The sequence below is a fragment of the Brienomyrus brachyistius genome, unplaced genomic scaffold (genome assembly GCF_023856365.1).
Source record: "Brienomyrus brachyistius isolate T26 unplaced genomic scaffold, BBRACH_0.4 scaffold33, whole genome shotgun sequence".
NCBI lineage: Eukaryota > Metazoa > Chordata > Actinopteri > Osteoglossiformes > Mormyridae > Brienomyrus > Brienomyrus brachyistius.
The window spans coordinates 1,779,185-1,795,283 of NW_026042308.1; the positions used below are offsets into that span (position 1 = coordinate 1,779,185).

General features: G+C 47.7%; 1 protein-coding gene across 1 annotated transcript in view; it reads left to right on the forward strand.

Annotated features, from left to right (window-relative positions):
- The first annotated feature begins 907 nt into the window (after positions 1 to 907).
- Positions 908 to 16,099, forward strand: part of LOC125721465 (NACHT, LRR and PYD domains-containing protein 12-like) — a 338,153-nt gene continuing 322,961 nt past the window's right edge. Inside the window, exons 1-3 of the mRNA XM_048997390.1 lie at positions 908 to 1,093; positions 5,945 to 6,046; positions 6,576 to 6,689. Coding sequence (XP_048853347.1) covers positions 5,985 to 6,046; positions 6,576 to 6,689 — 176 coding nt within the window. The 5' untranslated portion in view covers positions 908 to 1,093; positions 5,945 to 5,984. The remainder of the gene's footprint in view (positions 1,094 to 5,944; positions 6,047 to 6,575; positions 6,690 to 16,099) is intronic.

The following is a 16,099-nucleotide window of genomic DNA, read 5'->3' on the forward strand; positions in this document are numbered from 1 at the left end:
TACATGTATGATCCTCCTGAATGTGCGTTATAATCGAATTACGGTTATTGTTACTGTGGTGAATGTTGTGGGGAGTATCTGTTGTGATTGTTAATGGGTTACAGCTGGGGGGGAGGAATGTCTTTTTAAAGGGGGGTGGAATAGATTGAGGGGTTGTTCTATGTTTGGTTTGGTTTGGTGGAGAAAGGACCGGTGTGGTTCGGGAGGGAGGGGAATCCCTTGGCTGTCCGCGGTTAATGTTGGGGGAAATGTGGTGTGTCCGTCGCTGATGTTAGATCGGCCGCGGGCGAAGATAAGTAGGTAAGAGTGAGGTGGGGGGATGAATGTGTAGGGAAGTTAGCGATGTGTGGGCGATAAGGAGCCGCGGAGCGAAGTGCGCTTTGGGAGTAGAGCCTCTTCCTTCTTCGGGGGAAGGACGGGGGGCTGTGTTGCCTCTCCCCTGAGAAGTAACCGTCCTTTTAAAGGTTTCTGTCTTTTCGTATGAATGTGTGTGGTTGTGTGTTGATTTTAGCCGGGGTTGGTAGTACAGTTGTTGAGGGTGGGGAAGGAGACTGATGGGGGTGATTTGGGTGGTATACGGAGTGCAGTGCTTTTTCCCTCACTAGATTTGTGTATTTATAATTATGGATTTTGTGGTGTGATCTGATGTTGTGGAGTCAACACGTGTGATGTATTGCCCCCTATTGTCTGGTGTTGTCCTCTGGGAAGGATTGTGATCCCCGGCTATTACATGAAATAAAGTAATATTCTATTTATACTCTTGGCTTCGGTGTCTGGACCTCCCCAGATAAATTATAAAGAAAGGTGGTGGCAGTGGTTACCAGTGGACCCGCTTAAGTTGTAGCGGACATAGGAGTTTTAGTTCGCTACACTTATTACATTACTAATTAAGTCACATAGATAATATCCCCCCAAAACCCTACGATGTGCCGCAGAGTCCGTGTCCATTTTTTGCATGAAACGGAGCTGATCATTTCCTGCCTGTAAACGAAAGTGAAATTAAGTGTCGAGATTTTAAAGGCAGAGTCGAAAGTTTGTCAAGAAATACTTTATCAAGATTCTGGAATAATTTAAAGATATTCTATGTTTCAAGGTAAGACTATAATAATAAAATGCATATGTTTTACACAGCCTACATATATAGCGGGATTTAAAATAAAACAGCAGATTTGGCAAAAAGAGACAATGTCACGGTTTTTCGGTCTGGTGAGAACAGAATACTTAATCCTTGGCTTCTTATTCCAAATGTAATGAGAAATTTGAGTGTTCAATATAATTAAACATTAAATATACGTTCGTACAGCACAGTAGGTTACTGTACGTGTATCAGAAGAGTTTTCGAATTAACATCAATAATATTTAATTACTTACAGTACGCTCAGCCATGAGTTCGCCTAATATACTGTGCTGCGTAAACATTGTAATATTTTGAAGCTATATTAAGTTTTTCTTTTTTAAAGTGTTGGATTAATATGCTAGTGTTAAACATAAGGCTTAACATTTTATTAAATCAAAGGTTTTACCACGGATCTGTTCTGTGTTCTCCAATCTGAAATGTTCTGATTAATTGACTGGCTTTGCAGTCGTATTTAAACTGTTTAATGCAAATAGTACGCAATCTAATTTTAATAATCGGTAAAGATTAAGTCAAACGCAACCCACAGCGCAGCTGAATGACAGAAGGTGGTGTATGTGTGTATTACACACACACACACACACACACACACACACACACGGGGTTAATTGTGTTGTGTGTGTGTGTATAAGTGTGAGCTCTTTATTATCAGTCCCGAAAAGGGCGCAGCAGAGCCATCAAGCAGGAATGAATCACACATCGCGGACACCGAGCGGAGTAAATACGGAGGGGGGGGTCACACATTGTACCGGAAAATAAACACACGGTGTGATTTTAGAGACACAAACTTCACTTTTACACAGACGGCGGGTTTGCGCTTGTGGTAACGAAGCATTTTGAGCAACGTTTCTCCTTTTCCCCTGGAAGAAGCAAGGTAAGCGTCCCTTTCCCCAGAGAAAGACAAGACAAGACAGGTTTTCCAACTCTTTCCGTGAGAAGTTATTCGTGAAAAACAAGTTATATACGTGAACAATGAAAAACATGTTTGGGCAGTTCAACCATAGCACAATAATATTATGGGTGAATCAAGGACGACGTATTTGAATCTCCGGATGATTAGTCCATATACGATCAGAATCAATCCATACCTCAATCACCTCACATTCTACTCGCATGTCTACTGGGGGCGGGGGGCACTCTGCCAAGAGTAGTGGAGCCGAACAATCACAACAAATCATTAACAGTAATACGTTAGAAAGAGATCTCTCAATGGAGGAGATTGATGATTTTATATCGTCCAAGGCGTCTTGGGATTTTTCAATACCATCGATACGAGCCAAAATTCGGTCCAGTACAGAATCGGCACCTCCCGCACTAGAATGGGAGTCATCGTCTTCCTGACTAGCGAATACTCGTCGAACCAATTTTCATTTTTTTTTCTTATCAGTGTGAGAACGAGTTGAGGAAAAAAATGGAAAATCTCTGTAACTTCGACAAGGTTAAAGTATATTGTAATAGTGATTTGGGGGGTTAAATGGTGGAGAAATTAAATAGTTGGGAGCTGAGCAAGACTCTAAGCGGTCGTCCTGTACGAGATCACGTGACTTCTTGGCTTCTGATGAGTCACACCTGTTCTCAGGTAAATAGCCAGATCGGATAGAAAAACTTACTGGACAGTAGCTCTCCAGGACCGGAGATGGAGACCCCTGGTGTACAGTGTTTGATATGGTTTTCAAATTATGATAAAATTCATTTTTATAAAAACACTTTGTAATGTTACAAACATACACAACCTACTGGAAATAAAGCATTGAATTCTATCCCCGAACTTGTCATACTTTTAGGTCCCTTGGAAATCAGCCTTTGTCAGTATCAGAATCAGGAGTGCAGTTGCAGTGCTGTAGGTGTTTAGCAGTGTGACAGATCAGCTGTTTAGGAGGGAGATGGCGAGGGGAGAGAAGCTGTTCCTGTGCCGGGTGTCCTGGTCTGCAGGCTTCTATATCGTCTGCCAGAGGGCAGCAGGTCAGAAAGTCTGTGTCCAGGGTGTGTGGGATCTGTGATTATTTTCCTGCCCTTTTCCTGGATCTTGAGAGAGACAGGTCCTGGACGGAGGGCAGGGGGGCACCGATGATCTTTTCTGCTGACCGTACGGTCCGCTGCAGTCTCTTCCTGTCCTGTTTGGTGGCTGCTCCATACCAGACTGTGATGGAGGAGCAGAGGACAGACTCAGTGACTGCAGTGTAGAACTGGATCAGCAGCTCCTGTGGAAGACTGTACTTCCTCAGTTGTCTCAGGACGTACATCCTCTGCTGGGCCTTTTTGAGGATGGAGGAGATGTTGGTCTCCCACTTCAGGTCCTGGAAGATGGTGGTACCCACGAACTTGAAAAACTCCACAGTAGACACTGGGCTGTCTGATATGGTGAGGGGGGGCAGTGATGACGGACGTCTCCTGAAGTCCACTGTCATCTCTACAGTCTTGTGTGTGTTCAGCTCCAGGTTGTGCTGACAGCACCAGAGTACCAGCCACTCAACTTCCTGCCGGTATGCAGACTCATCACCATCCTGAATGAGTCCAATGATGGTGTCGTCTGCAAACTTCAGGAGTTTTACAGCTGAGTTCCTGGAGGTGCAGGCATTGCTGTAGAGGGAGAAGAGCAGTGGGGAGAGGACACATCCTTCAGGGGCACCAATACTGAGGGACTGTGTTTCAGAAGTGACCCCCCCCAGCCTTACTTGCTGCTTCCTCTCTGTCAGGAAGCTGGTGATCCACTGGCAGGTAGCTGGTGACACGTTGAGCTGGGAGAGTTTGGAGGAGAGGAGATTAGGCACAATGGTGTCGAAAGCCGAACTAAAGTCCACAAACAGGATCCTTGCATAAGTTCCTGGACCGTTGAGATGTTGCAGTATATAATGCAGCCCCATATTCATTGCATCATCCACCAACCTGTCCTGTAATGTCCTTCAGATGAGCTAAAACCAGACGTTCAAAGGATTTCATGACCACAGACGTCAAGGCGACAGGTCTGTAGTCATTCAGTCCTGTGATGGTGGGTTTCTTGGGGACGGGATAATGGTGGAGCGTTTGAAGCAGGAGGGAACTTCACACAGCTCCAGGGATCTATTGAAGATGCGGGTGAAGATGGGAACCAGCTGATCAGCACAGGTTCTGAGGCAGGAGGGGGAGACACCGTCTGGTCTGGGGGCTTCTTGGATTTCTGTTTCTGGAACAGCCGGCTCACATCCGCTTCGTGTATTCTGAGTTCCAGGGGGGAGGGTAGGGGGGTGATAGCTGTGATGGAGGCCATTGTTTTTGTACTGTACTGTGTAGATGTACATTGTTTAAGTACATCTGCCCTCCCCTGGTCTGCTGGAATATCACTGCTGTATACATGCACCCACTGCAGTCATCTCTCAATGCAGAGGAGCAGCGGCTCTACTCTGAGTCCCCTCCGAATGACTGAGCTCCTCACCCTGTCTCTAAGGGAGAGCCCAGCCACCCTGCGGAGGAGCAGCAGCTCTACTCTGAGTCCCCTCCGAATGACCGAGCTCCTCACCCTGTCTCTAAGGGAGAGCCCAGCCACCCTGCGGAGAAGCAGCAGCTCTACTCTGAGTCCCTCCCGAATGACTGAGCTCCTCACCCTATCTCCAAGGGAGAGCCCAGCCATCCTATAGAGGAAACCCATTTCAGCCACTTGTATTCGCGACCTCGTTCTTTCAGTCACTACCCACAGCTCATGACCACAGGTGAGGGTAGGAAAGTAAATTGACTGGTAAATCGAGAGCTACGCCTTTTGGTTCAACTCCTTCTTCACCATGACAGACTGATGCAGTGCCCGCATCACTGCTAACTCTGCACTGATCTGCCTGTCGATCTCCTGCTCCATCCTTCCCACACTCATGAACAAGCCCCCGAGATACTTAATCTCCTCCAGTTGGAGAAATACCTCCTCCGCGACCCAGAGAGCACTCCACCCTTTTCCGGCTGAGGACCATGGTCTCGGATTTAGAGGTGCTGATCCTCATCCCAGCCGCTTCACACTTGGCTGCAAACTGCTCCAGTGAGAGCCGAAGGTCACAGTTCAGTGAAGCCAACTGAACCACATCATCTGCAAAAAGCAGAGACCCAATCCTGAGGTCACCAAACCCTCAGTGCCCTGGCTGTGCCTAGAAATTCCATCCATAAAAGTCTAGTCAGAACCTCACAACCTCACACACCAGCTCAGGCTTCTTCTCCACCAGAGAGGTGATATTCCATCTTCCTAGAGCCAACTTCTGCAGCTGAGGATCCCAGCGAAAGTCCCCGCCTTCGACCACTGCCCAATTCACACTGCACCCGACTCCTTTGGCCCCTTTGGCCCTGATGAGCCCACTGGAGGGGGAGCCTATGTGCCTTCTTCAGGCTGTGCCCGACCAGGCCCCATGGGTGCAGGCCTGGCTGTGGGGGGGGGAAGGGGGGGGGAAGGGAGGGCCCGGTGACCCACATCCGGGGGAGGGAAAACGTGAATCTATGTTTTTCCTTATCATAAGGGGTCTAATGAGCTGCAGTTCGTCTGGTTCCTCACCCAGGACCTGTTTGTCTTGGGTGACCCTACCAGAGTCATAAAGCCCCGGGCAGCTTAGCTCCTGGGATCACTGGAACACGCAAACCCCTCCACCACCATAAGGTGTCATCTCCAGGAGAGGATGTTGATACATATAATTATAAAAAATGTGGCATTGAAAGTTTGCATTAAACCTCTTTACTATGTGTAATTCTACACATTGAACATAACAGAATGGAGACACAATTCATCAGTTTGATGTAAAAATGCTGAGTACTCGATATTGTGTATTTATCTATGTATCTACTTACCCTTCATGTTCACAGAGGCCCCAGCAGGAATCATCTGGTCTGGATCAGCATAAAAATGGATGGATCTCTTCCTGAAATGCGCCCCCCTGTGGGGTGTAACAGAAAGAGCCCTGAGAGGTAACAGTGTTACAGCCCACTAGCATGCATGTCTCTCTGGGTCTATAGTCAGGCCATAACATAAAAGTAAACTGGGCTCCTTGCTAGGGCTGGTCAGTGGGCAGCACTTTAATATGTGTAGCTTAATAAAAAGACCTCGCCATCTTCTGTCTTCACCGTCTTCTTCCACAATCAGCCAGTTCTTTTATACTAGAGGCGAGTAACAGACCATCCCTCCTATACAAAATGGCCACATAACAAAACTAAACAAACAAACAAAAACATATATAAACAGGTAAAAAGGAACATCAGTCAAGTCTAGTTGTGGAGGTTTTTAACGGTGATACTAAAAGTTTCATGTAATATCTAAATTTTAGATGAGACAATTTCCTTAAAAGCTGACTGTAAATAAGTCTGTTTACATGAAGATCTTCACAGCATATCAAAGTATATGAAGGCAGAGCAGAAGGCTAAACAGCAGTGTAATACCGTCCCCATTGTATGAATTATATTTATACCATGAGGGTTTGTTTCCTCTCGCTGCCCACAGTGTCCTGATGAAGAGAGCAGACTCCCCTGTACCCAGCTGTGTTTCCATGAAGAGTGATGTGTCAATGGAGCAACCAATCGCCTTCAGAGAGGGACCTTTCCCTACAGATCAAAGGTAAATGTGCATTTAAACAAACATGTTAATGACATTCAGACTCCCAGTCAAATGGCACAGAGACACATACAAGCTATGAGGAAATAACATATTTATAATGAATGCACCAATTTTTGCCTTTAACAGATTCCATCACCTTGAGAATTTAAACAAAAGTTTTGTCTGTATTCTATATAAATAACATTTGAGGTAAATGGATGAGGATTACTGTAAAACCTGACTTCCTGCGAGCTGGAATTGGAAGTTATTTAATCGCAAAGTGGATTTTAAATTTCAGTCTGGAGCACAGAGCTGGAAAACACTGGTTTGCCTGCCCCCCCCCCCCCCCCCCCCCCGCATGTCCATTAAAGAATGACTCGACAATAGATTGTCAACATGCGAGACGGATGTTTCTGTGTTAATAAATAATTTCACTCATGAATCCATTAGATTATGCTCAGACTAAGGCTTTAGTTTAACATGTTTAATGGAACAATGTGGCTTAATAATGAGGCAGGATCATCAAAAAAAAGAGAAAGACTGTTGGTTTGTTTGCCAAAGGTGACAATTAAATTTTGCTGATTCAGTGCAAATATAATTAAAGATTTTTAGAAGTAAATGAAATTTCTGTAGGATAACAAGTTTAAAAAGTACACAGTATACAATAAAAAAATCCTGAAAATTCCATACAGTATAGTTCAATAAATAAATATAAATAAAAAACTTTAAATAGTTAAAAATGGGACGTTAAGGCTGGCTGTGGGGGCTGCACATCGACAGCAGGCATTGTGGTGTCTAACGGCAGCAGGCAGGAAAGATCCCCAGTAGCGCTTCTTAGCTCACGGTGGGGGAATGAGCCGGTGGCTGAAGGTGCCCCAAGATAGCTCCTCCTGGAGCCTCGGCTGGGATATGGACCGGGCCAGTGGGGCCAGTGCCCTGGGGCCTCAGGACATTAGAAGCTGTGAGTCACAACATTTATAGTGCAAGCCATGAAATGTGCCCCCCTGTGGGGTGTAACAGAAAGAGCCCTGAGAGGTAACAGTGTTACAGCCCACTAGCATGCATGTCTCTCTGGGTCTATAGTCAGGCCATAGGGCACTTGGCACACGCCAGCCGCCTGGGGTAGTTGGTACACGCCAGCCGCCTGCGACACTTGGCAGACGCCTGCCGCCTGGGGTAGTTGGTACACGCCAGCCGCCTGGGGTAGTTGGTACACGCCGGCCGCCTGGGGTAGTTGGTACATGCCAGCCACCTGGGGCACTTGGCACACGCCGGCCGCCTGGGGTAGTTGGTACATGCCAGCCACCTGGGACACTTGGCACACGCCAGCCGCCTGGGGCACTTGGCGCGGTTTTTCGAAAGTCTTGCTGGATGTGTTGTCATAGCAGCACATCCAAATTCTCAAACCTGCTCGGAGCAGGTTTGTTCTGCGTAAACAAGGATTAGCTCACAGACTTAATCAGTGTCCGTGCGTGGAAATGCGTTCAGTCATGGCCTCGCCATTCATATGCATAAAATCAACAAACACATACATACACACACAAACTCATACATACAAACATATATATATATATATATATATGAATGAAATGTCATGTTTGTACTTCACTTTAACTTGTTCCCATATCCTGCATGATTGTGCTTCTATTCGATCTGTAATTTTGATAATAAAAGAATAATCAAACACTGGAACCATAATACTACATTCAAGTGATAAATACAATAACTAAAAACTACTTACACGTTTAATTTGTCGGACACTTTTTGCCAGCCGTCTTTTCTGGTTTGGGTCGCTTTTGATGCGTTTCCTTTAGTACATATTAAATCTTTGAATTCGTCATACCCTCTAATAAAAGGTCCTGCTCGGATTGCGTGAAAAATTGCGCCCTGTTTTTTAATGTTTTGCGGAAGCCAATGATCTCGTCCAACGAAACGATCTATTGGGAATCTGTTCCCACACGTCGGACGTTCTTTGAGACAACGCTTAACTAAGCAAGACCTGGTCCGGACCAAACTTGTTCACTCACCTAAGTTACCATAGCAGCTCAGCAGGGATTAATTTAAGACACGTTGATGGAACGGAATTCCCACTTAAATGAGCCAGACTTGTCAAAATAAGTCATACTTTCCCCCCAGCAGGCGTGACCAACAGCATTACTGCCGCGGAGGGCGACCCAGAGCGTTACGGCCGCGGAGGGCGACCCAGAGCGTTACGGCCGCGGAGGGCGACCCAGAGCGTTACGGCCGCGGAGGGCGACCCAGATCGTTACGGCCGCGGAGGGCGACCCAGAGCGTTACGGCCGCACAGGGCGACCCAGAGCGTTACGGCCGCGGAGGGCGACCCAGAGCGTTACGGCCGCGGAGGGCGACCCAGAGCGTTACTGCCGCGGAGGGCGACCCACAGCGTTACGGCCGCGGAGTGCGACCCAGAGCGTTACTGCCGCGGAGGGCGACCCAGAGCGTTACGGCCGCGCAGGGCGACCCACAGCGTTATGGCCGCGGAGGGCGACCCAGAGCGTTACGGCCGCGCAGGGCGACCCAGAGCGTTACGGCCGCGGAGGGCGACCCAGAGCGTTACGGCCGCGGAGGGCGACCCAGATCGTTACGGCCGCGGAGGGCGACCCAGAGCGTTACGGCCGCGCAGGGCGACCCAGAGCGTTACGGCCACGGAGGGCGACCCAGAGCGTTACGGCCACGGAGGGCGACCCAGAGCGTTACGGCCGCGGAGGGCGACCCAGATCGTTACGGCCGCGGAGGGCGACCCAGAGCGTTACGGCCGCGGAGGGCGACCCAGATCGTTACGGCCGCGGAGGGCGACCCAGAGCGTTACGGCCGCGGAGGGCGACCCAGAGCGTTACGGCCGCGGAGGGCGACCCAGAGCGTTACGGCCGCGGAGGGCGACCCAGATCGTTACGGCCGCGGAGGGCGACCCAGAGCGTTACGGCCGCGGAGGGCGACCCACAGCGTTACGGCCGCGGAGGGCGACCCAGAGCGTTACGGCCGCGGAGGGCGACCCACAGCGTTACGGCCGCGGAGGGCGACCCAGAGCGTTACGGCCGCGGAGGGCGACCCAGAGCGTTACGGCCGCGGAGGGCGACCCAGAGCGTTACGGCCGCGCAGGGCGACCCACAGCGTTATGGCCGCGGAGGGCGACCCAGAGCGTTACGGTCGCGCAGGGCGACCCACAGCGTTACGGCCACGGAGGGCGACCCAGAGCGTTACGGCCGCGGAGGGCGACCCAGAGCGTTACGGCCGCGGAGGGCGACCCAGAGTGTTCCGACTGAGGCTGTGCTGCTGCTCACTAGCATCCGATCCGATTAAGCGGATGGAGGGGGCTGCAAGAGTCTGAACTGTGACCTGGAGGTAGCCATCGAGCTCCTAAAGCGCGCAGCCCTGCCAGACCCTGTCAGCTTTCAGGCTGCCTGCCCTGCATGCGCAGCTGGGCCAGTTATGCGGCTGCAGATAAGAGGTCAGGTGTGTTCCTCTGCCAGACTCTGCCCTGCCAGACCCTGTCAGCTCTCAGACTGCCTGCCCTGCATGCGCAGCTGGGCCAGTTACACAGCTGCAGATAAGAGGTCAGGTGTGTTCCTCTGCCAGACTCTGCCCTGCCAGACCCTGTCAGCTCTCAGGCTGCCTGCCCTGCATGCGCAGCTGGGCCAGTTATGCAGCTGCAGATAAGAGGTTGGGTGAATTCCTCTGCCAGACTCTGCCCTGCCAGGTCAGGAGGAAGTCTAACTGCCCCCCCATCCTTTGTTCCTCCTCGATGTGCCTCTAGCTGCCCAGATCAGCCCCTGGCAGAGTTACCGCCTGTGTTATAGCTCGTCACAGTGTGTATGACTTGTGCTGATCTCTCTATGGCACCGGCAGATACTGTGTTTGCCTTGGGTTGCGCCTGTGGTAATGGACACCGGGGGGCGCTATAGCACCGGCAGATACTGTGTCTGTCTTGGGTCGCGCCTGTGGTAATGGACACCGGGGGGCACTATAGCACCGGCAGATACTGTGTTTGCCTTGGGTTACGCCTGTGGTAATGGACACCGGGGGGCACTATAGCACCGGCAGATACTGTGTTTGCCTTGGGTTGCGCCTGTGGTAATGGACACCGGGGGGCGCTATAGCACCAGCAGATACTGTGTCTGTCTTGGGTCGCGCCTGTGGTAATGGACACCGGGGGGCACTATAGCACCGGCAGATACTGTGTTTGCCTTGGGTTACGCCTGTGGTAATGGACACCGGGGGGCACTATAGCACCGGCAGATACTGTGTTTGCCTTGGGTTGCGCCTGTGGTAATGGACACCGGGGGGCGCTATAGCACCGGCAGATACTGTGTTTGTCTTGGGTTGCGCCTGTGGTAATGGACACCGGGGGGCGCTATAGCACCGGCAGATACTGTGTTTGCCTTGGGTTGCGCCTGTGGTAATGGACACCGGGGGGCGCTATAGCACCGGCAGATACTGTGTTTGCCTTGGGTTGCGCCTGTGGTAATGGACACCGGGGGGCGCTATAGCACCGGCAGATACTGTGTTTGTCTTGGGTTGCGCCTGTGGTAATGGACACCGGGGGGCGCTGGGCCCCGACAGCTGGGTGGTGTAAGCTGAGAGGCCTGCCTCCGCTCATACTGCTCGCTCCCCTTCCCACCCACTCTCACGCTTCCCCCTGTCCTCGGTCAGCACATCCCCATCACATCCTAATGGGATAAGAACGTTCTGAAGGTTTGAGGCAGCATCACCAGCACTTCAGTTCACGGACAGCTGTGTGTATGTTTTCCCTCACTGCTGCTGGCTGACAGACAAACGATGACCCCTGAAGCGGTTAGTATTCTGTAAGACAGTAGGACAAACTAGATTGAGTGGCGCACGCTGATGACATCATGCACATTATGTCCACTGGGATGGAGAACAGGTGCAGGATGATGATGCGTAATGTTTCATCATATTTAGGCAGCAGTATCACTCCGGCTAGTGGGGGCCCGGGGACCAGCTGGAACAGAAGCGGGGAGGCAGGGATGCGGGCAACAAGCTGATAGGCGCCCCCCCCGTCTGACACTCCCTGCTCACCTGTGAGTCCCAGGCCGGCGCGGCTGTGGGCCAGTCGCTCACAGAGCAGGCAGCTCCATTGATAAGCAAAGCAGAGCCTTATCGAGGGGTGGGGTAGCGGGGGGATTCACTGTTTGCTGGTTGCATAGGAAGCTGTGTGATCACTCTGGGGGGGGGTAACCCTGTAGGTGCTGAAGGACAGATTCGGCCCAGTAGCCCTGTAGGTGCTGAATTTAACCAACAAGCAATTTAACAAGTTTCTTGACTGAGGATTGTGAATCACATGCTGGTATTTAGCTCTGCTAATCAAGTGAATCACTGTAAATGTCACTGGGTACAAAGGGCTGCATAGAAAACTGTCCTTCCTGCCTGCTGTGTCTCTGTGTGCTGGAGCCTGATGTCACTGGTTCTCTTCTGCTGTCATGAGAGAATCAGGAAGCCGCCCCAGTGAATAAAGCTTAACATGGCAGATACATCTTTCCAAACTACAACCTCAATTCCAAAAATGTTGGGACGTTCAGAAAATTGTAAATAAAAACAGAATGCAGTGATATGGAAATCTCATAAACCTATATTTTATTCATAACAGAACACAGAAAACATATCAAATGTTTAAACTAAGAAAATGCATCATTTTAAGGAAAAAATAAGGTCATTTTGATTGTCGCAGCAACAACACATCTCAAAAAACTTGGGACAAGGCCATGTTTACCACTGTGTGGCATCTCCTCTTCTTTTAACAACAATCTGTAAATGTCTGGGGACTGAGGAGATCAGTTGTTTGAGCTTTGGGAGAGGAATGTTGTCCCATTCTTGTCTGATACAGGATTCTAGTTGCTCAGCTGTCCTAGATCTTCTGTGTCATATTTTTCATTTTATGGAGCATCCAAATGTTCTCAGTGGCTGGAAGATCTGGACCGCTGGCAGGCCAGTTCAGTACCCGGACCCTTCTTCTACGAATCCATCATGTTGTAATTGATGCAGTGTGTGGTTTGGCATTGTCATGTTGGAAAATGCAAGGTCTTCACTGAAAGAGACGTCGTCTGGATGGGACCATCTGTTGCTCTAGAACCTGGATATACCTTTCAGCATTGATGGTGCCTTTCCAGATATGCAGGCTGCCCCTGCCATATGTACTAATGCACCCCCACACCATCAGAGATGATGGCTTTTGAACTGAGTGCTGATAACACGCTGGGTGGTCCTTCTCCTCTTTAGTCCGGATAACATGGTGTCCCTGGTTTCCAAAAAGAATCTCAAATTTAGATTCGACTGACCACAGAACAGTTTTCCACTCAGCCGCAGTCCATTTTAAATGAGCTTTGGCCCAGAGACGACGTCGGTGATTCTGGATCATCTTCATATACGGCTTCTTCTTTGGATGATAGAGTTTTAACTGGCATCTGTGCATGGCAGCGCGAATTGTGTTCACTGACAATGTTTGTGGGAAATATTCCTGAGCCTATTTAGTGATTCCATTACAGAATCATGCCTGTTTGTGATGCAGTGCTGCCTAAGGGCCAAAATATCACAGGCATCTAGGCTGGTTTTTCACAGAGATTTCTCCAGATTCTCAGAATCATTTGATTACATGATAGATAGATAGATAGATAGATAGATAGATAGATAGATAGATAGATAGAAAGAAAGAAAGAAAGAAAGAAAGAAAGAAAGAAAGAAAGAAAGAAAGAAAGAAAGAAAGAAAGAAAGAAAGAAAGAAAGAAAGAAACTTTATTAATCCCTCGGGTAGATTCTTCTGGGAAATTCGGTTTCCAAGAGCACAGCACAGACAGAAGTTACACAACGTGAGCAAATGTTATATATATATATACACACATATATAGATACAAAGACAAATAAAATATACAAAAGGGATAAATAGAATAAATAGGAATAAGAAGAATACAAGGGAATTCATTTATGTGCTGTAGATGATGAAATATTTAACCTCTTTGCAGTTTTATACTGAGGAACTTCTTTCTGAAATTGCTCCACTATTTGTCAGTGCAGTATTAGGGGGATTGTGACCCTCTGCCCATCTTTACTTCAGAGAGACGCTGCAACTCTAAGATGCTCTTTTTATACCCAGTCATGTTACTGACCTGTTGCCAGTTGACCTAATTATTTGCATATTGTTCCTCCAGCTGTTGGGTTTTTGTACCACTAACTTTTCCAGCCTCCTATTGCCCCCGTCCCAACTTTTTGAGACATGTTGCTGTCATGAAATTCAAAATGAGCCAATATTTTTCATGAAATAGCAAAATGTCTCAGTTTAAACATCTTATATGTTTTCTATACTTTGTTATGAATATAATACAGGTTTATGAGATTTCCATATCACTGCATTCTGTTTTTATTTACAATTTTCACAATGTCCCAACTTTTTGGAATAGGTGTTGTAATATACCACAATGTTATTCTTTATCTGCAGTAACAGCAGTTTTAATGTAGAACTTTTCAGTCTTTCTGTTACATTTCTGTAGATGAATTGAGGTCTTTATGTTTCTGCCTAATTCACAAAGACCAAATGGAAGAATGCAGTTCAAATCTACATGATAAATCAGGTTTATCATCCATATTGAAGGTTTGTATTTATTGCTGATATATATTTTCTTGGCTGTTATGGCAATTAGCTTATATTTTATATAGCTGTATAATAAGAAATTCATCATCTTAAAGAAAATATGTTTTAATCTATGATTCACAAGTGAGTCTCTGAAAAGGTTTGGTGTAAGTAGCAATAATTAACTCTGACTGTTTATTTTAGTCACTAGAGGAAAAAGCCATGAAGTTCCTAAAGGAGGAACTGAAGACGTTTGTGAGGCACCTAGATCAGAATTACCCAGAATGCTCTGAGCCTCAGCTGGAGGAGGACAATGACCTGGACTGTGATGGTCAGATGCAGAAGACCAGTGTTAGAGAGGTAGCTCTGAAGATCACACTGTACATCCTGAGGACCATGAAGCAAAATGATCTTGCTGACCTGCTGGACAAGAGTAAGAGCTTTATAACATTATGTACATGTACAATATTGTGCAAAAGCCTTAGGCAGGCAGAGAAAAGGATGTTTAAATGGTCTTCATGATGGTGTAGAACTACTATAATATGTATGTCAAAGTGTGTTTGCCATTTCAGAACCTCTCCCAACATCACCCTAATATTTGCAGAAATCGTGCAGTATATCCACATATTTTTTTACTTGACCACTAACACACCTCATGTGGCTGATCAATATCTTTTTGAGTTTTAAACTAATTTAATTAATTAATGAAGTGAGCTGGTGGTGAAATTTAAGAAATACATGGACTGGCTGTGGTGTGTCACGATCGTGTTCGCGGGGAGCAGTGATCGTGCGGGTCGGCAGGTAAGGAGAGGCAGGCAGGCAGTGATCAGGGGTAAACTGGGGTTTATTTACAACGGGACAGGAGCTTGAAACACACACCACACCAAATCCACAATGACGGACAAGGGGAACAGGTCAGACCAGGACTTAAATAGGACAAGACTAAGCAAAGTAATCAGACAGGGCTGGAAACAATCAGGGAAGCACACGTGGGTAATCAGGGGGCGTGGCACACACGAGGAGCCGACGAGCCGGGTCATGCCATGGTGCCCCTGAGGAGAGGTTTGGGAAATGAAAAGGGGTTTTGTGTTTTTTTTGGTTCTGAGCAGATATACACTTACTACCCAGATAAATGACTTTAAACATTTCCTTTGGCTGCCTAAGGCTTATTCACGGTCCTGTATGTGGTGTTCCAGTAAAATACACATGATAAAACTTTCAGTTTCACAGTCACAGTCACAGGGAAATATCTGGATATATGTGTGTAAAAAAGTGTGTTTTTGGAAAATATTCTTCCTCATACTGGTCAGGATCACGGTGAGAATTAGTGCATTTTCCTCTAATTTCTTTTCAGGAAAGCTCATGCTACAGGAAATCAAAGCTAAACTTAAGAAGCAATTTGAGTCTGTATTTGAAGGGAAAGCTAAGGAAGGACAGCCAACACTTCTCAGTGAGATTTACACAGAACTCTACATAACTGAAGGTGGGACTGGAGCAGTCAATGATGACCATGAAGTGAGACAGATTGAAACAGCATCCAAGAAAAGGCGAACAGAAGATACTACAGTCAAGTGCAATGATATATTTAAACCCTTATGTGGGCGTGAGACACCTATCAGAACTGTACTCACTAAAGGGGTGGCAGGTATCGGGAAAACAGTCTCTGTGCAGAAATTTATTCTGGACTGGGCAGAAGGAAAAGCAAACCAGGATGTTCACTTCATATTTGCTCTTCCTTTCCGGGACCTGAATTTGATTAAGGGTGAATACAGTCTGATTGAACTGCTTCACCACTTTGTCCCAGAACTGAAATCATTTCAATCCACTGACC